Source organism: Saccostrea echinata, unplaced genomic scaffold (assembly GCF_033153115.1).
Source record: "Saccostrea echinata isolate AGI-Se365-2 ecotype Australia unplaced genomic scaffold, CSIRO_AGI_Sech_v1 ptg000022l, whole genome shotgun sequence".
NCBI classification, from domain to species: domain Eukaryota; kingdom Metazoa; phylum Mollusca; class Bivalvia; order Ostreida; family Ostreidae; genus Saccostrea; species Saccostrea echinata.
In genome coordinates, this window is record NW_026889771.1 from 12,173,457 (window position 1) to 12,179,715 (window position 6,259).

Sequence of the window (6,259 nt, forward strand, 5' to 3'; positions counted from 1 at the left end):
AGTTCGAATCTTCTTGCTTTTTACTGCTTATGTCAATGAAAAGGGGACATTTACTCTAAATCACATTGCAGCGTATTTCCATAAGAATGAATTATTTTTTGAAAAGAAAAACTCATTTTTAAATACAAGCCCCTCCCAAGGCGCAAAAAATCCATTTAATAGTTGATGATCAGGCAAGACATTTAAGTACCATCAGAATTTTGCTACGTGTGATAACCTTAGAACCATTTCGAAAAATCTATAAACAAACGCGATAAACATTTCAATCATATTTTAATTCAACAATAAAATGATTCAACAGTATATGAAAGTTGTGAAGAAATAGTCAATTCACAATAAATTCTGACGCTGCAAGGATCTGCGAAGAAACTGTCCAGCAGACTGCTTTTCAATCCTGAATGAGAACAGAAAAAAACTTAGTTCGGTGATAATGATTATCTTCTGGGATAGTGAAATCAGAGTCTTAACCTATGCTAGTTTTTGAGGATTCTGCGTATTACATCAGTGAATTTAAAAAAAACGAAATAAAAATTCTTTATAAATTTTCTTACTTTCTAGACAGTTCAGTTGTGTAGATGTTGATCCACATGGAAAGTGCTTTGGATCGTTTTTCCAATTCCATCAGTGTTTGCTCTGAAAATGAATACAAACAGCTAATGAAATGATGTGTATAATAATTAGCCTAAATGATAAATTTATCAAAAATTTTTTTAAAAAATAATTAATTTTTTACTGTTAATTACCTTTCTCTTTTCTCTGTTCTCCCATAGCTTTGAATTCGACACTAATCTTCCATTTCAACTGTTCGTTTTCTGCAAAAGCAGGTAAAAATATTTAGAACAACAGACAAAAAGATAGAGAACAAAAGTTATTAGAGATTAAAGATGCAGAGTTAATAATAACCTTCTGCTAGACTGGCTACAGTCTTGTGCATCACATCAATGCGCCCCCGAAAGTCAAGGACCATCCAAACAAGTGACACACACAAAGCCATGAAGGAAAAGATTGCAGACAGACGAATGATGCCTTTAGAAGAAATGGAAGAAAGAATGTCTTTGACAAGAAAGAGTTCCTGAACTGACATAGAAAGAGCCTTCTGAACAAAGTCCAAGCCGAATCCGATTAGAGACGAAACACTGCTGACAGTGTCACCATAGCAACTATAAACACATGCTGAAACTCTGATGGCATTATCACTGAACTGAACTGACAGTGTCTCTACATAGTCCAGGATGTCAATAAACATCGAGCGAGTGTTTGAGGAGAAGGTGAGAGCGAAAGTGGAGAGAGAGTCCAAGGCACATACACTGCTGGTGGCGAGTGAGGCCGAGAAATTGAAGACCATTTCATCGACACTGAACAGCGTTTGCTGAGAAAAAGAGAGAAGAAGGAAATAGAAATAGAACACAAGATAGGAAAATTCCATGATCCATGAGGAGATATTGACAACGGTCTATTTTTACTTACCGAAATGTACCAAGTGGCTTGCGTGGTCATATTCCACATGCCCTGTACAAATCTAAAAAAAAAATAATTTTTAGTGAGATTTCCTGTATACACGAATATTTAACACAGAAGGGCAAAATGTAGACCCCCCCCCCCACTTCATAATATCATTTATTAAAATAACTGCTAATGATTAATGACGAATATCATTATAACTATATACTTTGTACTTGACATCAAATTCGAGGAGATAATTGCATTGTTCATGAATTTATTGAGATATTGTCGAGAGGAACTTAAGACCGTATCTAAGGAAAAAATTCAATGACGCCATCATTTTTATCAGCTTATATATTTATATCTAGTTTTTTTTATTTAATATACTTATATATACTTTTAATATTTAATTCCTTTATAGGATAACACTCACTTATACATGTCTGGCATTTCCGGGATGGTGGCCGGACCAGCAGGAATCAGCAATAGAGCGATTACGAATGTTGCGATGCGCATCTCGAAACTGTTGTTTTTCAACTGATGCTGAGCTACGGGAGAGCTTGTTTATATACCCTCCTGTATTTTTGCGCCTTTCTGATTGGTTCAGTTTTGAGCGCGCTGATTGGCGATTAACGGCTAGTTTGGAAAGAGCGCGAAAATGTGACGGACCATCAGATGGCCATCTTGAACGACGATTTTGTGCTACTGGTGTCAAAAAATTCGAGTTTCATGTCGTAACGTTGCGATTTAATTGAAAAATAATATCGGATATAAGATCAAATTTAGGAGAGCTTTGATAATATGTAAAAATTTTGGTCAAACTTTATTTATTTTATGAAAATTTTTCAAATTCTTGATATTTCAAAAGTGATTTTCAGTTTCGGGAACTGATTAAAAATTTTTTACTCTGCTTTCTCATCTCATTTTCTTTTAAAATTCATTAAAATCAAACAAAACATATATACAGGCATTATTTGGAACAAAAGAATTTAGACTGTGGTTGAATTATGCATCATGTTAACGCCTTCAAAACGAAAAATAAAACACAAGCAGTAAAAGCACCGATATGTGAAAACCTTTTTAGCACTTATTGTATTTTTTACCAGATATTAAGGAGAAGTAAATAATGTTAATGCTATACAACGTTGAAAATGATTTGAATTTCTTTAACGTAAGCTTTTAGGCTATTGCAATGTTCTAAATACCCCACTAGACTTTCCCCTAAACGCCATGTTTGTTTACAGTTTACCTTAGCTACGACGCCATGGTAACGTCAAAGCATTCGGAGTACACTGCGTAACGTTAACAGAATGTTCCGAGTATATTTCTCGGGAAATACACAGAATCACATAAAAACAAAATTTTGCGGTGTACTGTTTTGCTAAATTCCACATAAAACTGATAGTCATTTCACGTAACATATGAGGGGAAGTTTCTAGTGTCGGTCCACAAAATCAAGCGACTGTGCATGGGTGGTTATTTCCCTTGCCGTTGCTATGATGTAAACGGCCATTTTCCCCTCGCTTCTACAAAACGCATTCGATCGAGTGATTAGAGTTAGAGTTTTAAGATAGGAACTGATAAGAACTGTTTCATAAATCCATTCTTAAATCTTCCTGATTTGGGCTAATTCATGTAATTTTGCTTCCCAAAAGCACTGCTAAGTGCCTTTTGTGACCAAAAACTTGCATGATCAGCCGATATATTACCTATACGCTTATCTTGAGTAAAACATGTAAACAGACCATAAAGTTTTTCCTAACTTAAGCAAACCTTTAATTAAATATATGTGCGTTGTATGCGATCGAAAGACTAGAAAGATTAGAGTATAGCTCGGAGACTGTAACTAAAGCTGTTTTATATGTAGACCTACGTATGAACGCACTTCCATCACTCTTTGTAACGGAAAATTTGGAAGAATAAGCTTAGGGTCTTATGTCGAAATATGAGCTACCCGAAATATGCCTGATACTGTGCGCTAAGTTTAGACTGCAAGCTATGGTAAAAGCGACTTACCGTTTACTTGAGCTCGATATCCTGTTCAGATCTATTAATGTCCATATTCAGAATATTTTTCCTTTCCAATCAATAATGATGCACAATTCAATCAACTAGCTACTAGTCATTAGTTACCACTCGTTAAATCCCTGCATTTCTCACAAAAATCTCACAATTTTAGTAGCATTTCACTTAAGGTCTTATATTAGCTATTTCTGTATTACGTCAAAACACAAGTGACGCACCTCATGAATATGTATGAGATAACGTCAAAAATTGATCATGTGACCACAATCCTAGACAACTTTACCCACTTAACCAGCAAGTTATTTTATGAAATCTTTTAATTCTCATTTTAAAAACTGTGTTTAAAACAGGCAAGTAGCATTTGGGGGGGGGGGGGGGGGGTGCTCCCACCCACTTTTTCAAAACGTAACTTTTTACTATTGAAAATGTCCCTGAAAGGCCGGTTGCGCCCCTCCCCTTTTTTGGTGCTGTATATAGTGAAATAAGGGTAACGTAGTATTGTATTAATAAAATCTGGTACGTAAAGAAGTTGGATCATTCTTGGGTCCCCTATTGTGGCCCCGCCCTACCCCCGGGGGTCATGATTTGAACCGGCAATTTAGAATCTTCACTACCCCAGAATACTTCCACATAAGTTTCAACTTTTCTGGCCCAATCGTTCTTAAGAAGATTTTTTAATTACCTCACCCTATTTTTATCTTTTCTTGATTATCTCCCAATGGAAGGAGGCTTGGTCCTTTATTTTAACAATTTAAACTTCCCTTCACCCAAGGATGCTTTAGTTGTACCAATTTTGGTAAAAATTGGCCCAGTGGTTCTTGAGAAGAAGTTGAAAATGTGAAAAGTTTACAGACGGACGACGGACAACAGGTGATCAGAAAAGCTCACTTGAGCTTTCAGCTCAGGTGAGCTAAAACGTATTGAAATTGCACCAAGAAAGTCGGAGTGAAAGGGGGGATCAATGAAAATTTCCAAGATTTATGAACACCAAAAGACAATTCTTGAAAAAAAAAAATGGGGTAGGGTAGGCGTGAACGACCTGGTCTGTGAATGATTTTATTGTCGGTATGAGCATAATTTTCACAATTTTTTTTCATCGCAATGTTTATTTATCTGTTTTTAAGTTGTGAGTGACACCATCATTCTTAATTTAATAAATAGAAATCTTACAACTTTCATCACAAGGACCTCTAGTGCCCTCTACATATACTCAAACACTGTATATGATGGATGCAGTGGTATGTACGGAAGCGTATTAGTGCCACTTGGACACTTTTTTATTTTTCATTTGCCACACTTTAATCTGTAAATTTTACACTTTAATCTGTAAAATTTACACTTTAATCTGTAAAATTTACACTTTAAGGTCAAGATCTAGTAAACGAAAGGTGCCTACAGATTTCTCAAATTTGAGAAATAAATTCCTTTAATGGTGCTTTATAACTTTAGCTTGGTCAAATAAGGTGTTTCGGGGCATAATTTGTAGATGAACAAGACGAAAAATCATATTTCAAACTGTCATTTTCAGTGAAAAATTAAGAAAATCAGTCATGAATATGGGAGTTTTTTTCCACATCAGACAAAGAAATGCATCCAGATTGCCTACAGTCTCTCAGAAAAGGATAATTTGTATGTTCTTGGCCTCTTCTTTAAAATAATATCAAATTGAATATAGGTATCGGGATTACTTTTCACATGATTTCAAATTGAATTCCGTGAAAGTACTTTATTTTCTACAAAATTCTACTACAGCTGTAAACTACGGGAGAAAGAAAGTTGTAATTGATTATGACGTCATAATGGATCTAGCATCAAAAAGTTAGTCTAAAGTCATTTACTAGATCTTGACCTAAAGTGTAAATTTTACACTTTAAAGTGTAAATTTTACACTTTAATTTGTAAAATTTACACATTAATGTGTAAAATTTACACTTTAATCTGTGTATTTTACACTTAATCTGTAAAATTTACACTTTAATCTGTAAATTTTACACATTAATCTGTAAAATTTACACATTAATCTGTAAAATTTACAGATTAATGTGTAAAATTTACACATTAAAGTGTGAATTTTACAGATTAAAGTGTAAAATTTACAGATTAAAGTGTAAATTTTACACATTAAAGTGTAGAAATTAAAAAATAAAAAGTGTCAAAATGGCACTAATACGCTTCCGTAGGTATGGCTTCAGGCATATACGCTTCTTTACTTGAATTCCGTATTTATGTTACATAGAAGTTTTCCAGTTCCGCAACTCCTCCTATACCACTGAATAACATTTAATGATACTTTCACAGAATCTTTGTTACCCACTAGTTCTATTTTACTTTTTGGTCGGACACTTATTTTGGATCTCCCATATAACAAAACATTGACTTTGTCATTATAATCATATGGAAGGCGGGGGGGGGGGGGGGGGGTCTCATTTTGTGAACTCATTGCTTACAGTACCTCTAGTTTGCCAACTACAGAAGTTTTGTTGCATATAACATCTTGCATATTAACATATTGCACCGTCACATACGTGCATTTCAAGGAATATCCCTCACACTTTTGAAGTCACCTGAGTTTACTCAGGTGACCTATTGCTATCTGTTTTCGTCCGTCGGCGTGCGTCGTCCGTCGTGCGTTAACATTTGAACATTTCATCAAATTTAACATATAGCATCTATGTGTGAAGGGGAGTAAAAATTGTGAAATTCATGACCCCTGCCCCCCTGGGGCCTGAGGGGTGGGGCTAAAACACTCAAAATTAATGCAATCTTTAAAAGTCTTCTTTACTCCTGGACA

General features: G+C 35.0%; 1 protein-coding gene across 2 annotated transcripts; it reads right to left on the reverse strand.

The window, feature by feature from the left end:
• Positions 1-256: 256 nt before the first annotated feature.
• Positions 257-1,980, reverse strand: LOC133190926 (uncharacterized). 2 transcript variants are annotated; one of them, XR_009721631.1, is made up of 5 exons: positions 1,877-1,980; positions 1,468-1,519; positions 744-812; positions 552-633; positions 257-394 (listed from the first exon to the last, which is right to left on the reverse strand). XR_009721631.1 is itself a non-coding variant. In XM_061326609.1 (4 exons), exons 1-4 carry the CDS (start codon positions 1,343-1,345, stop codon positions 331-333), a joined length of 657 nt encoding a protein of 218 aa, XP_061182593.1. In that variant the 5' UTR covers positions 1,346-1,363; the 3' UTR covers positions 257-330. The 2 variants fall into 2 exon arrangements, 1 of the variants encoding a protein (XP_061182593.1); XM_061326609.1 differs by lacking the exons at positions 1,468-1,519; positions 1,877-1,980 and adding an exon at positions 904-1,363.
• Between the last annotated feature and the right edge of the window lie 4,279 nt (positions 1,981-6,259).

Excerpts from the sequence above, each read along its gene's own strand:
- LOC133190926 (XM_061326609.1), bottom strand. The coding sequence starts at position 1,345 with ATGGTCTTCAATTTCTCGGCCTCACTCGCCACCAGCAGTGTATGTGCC. Across the intron at positions 634-743 it reads AGAACAGAGAAAAGAGAAAG|AGCAAACACTGATGGAATTG; the intron begins GTAATTAACAGT and ends ATTCATTTTCAG. Across the intron at positions 395-551 it reads ACAACTGAACTGTCTAGAAA|GATTGAAAAGCAGTCTGCTG; the intron begins GTAAGAAAATTT and ends GTTCTCATTCAG.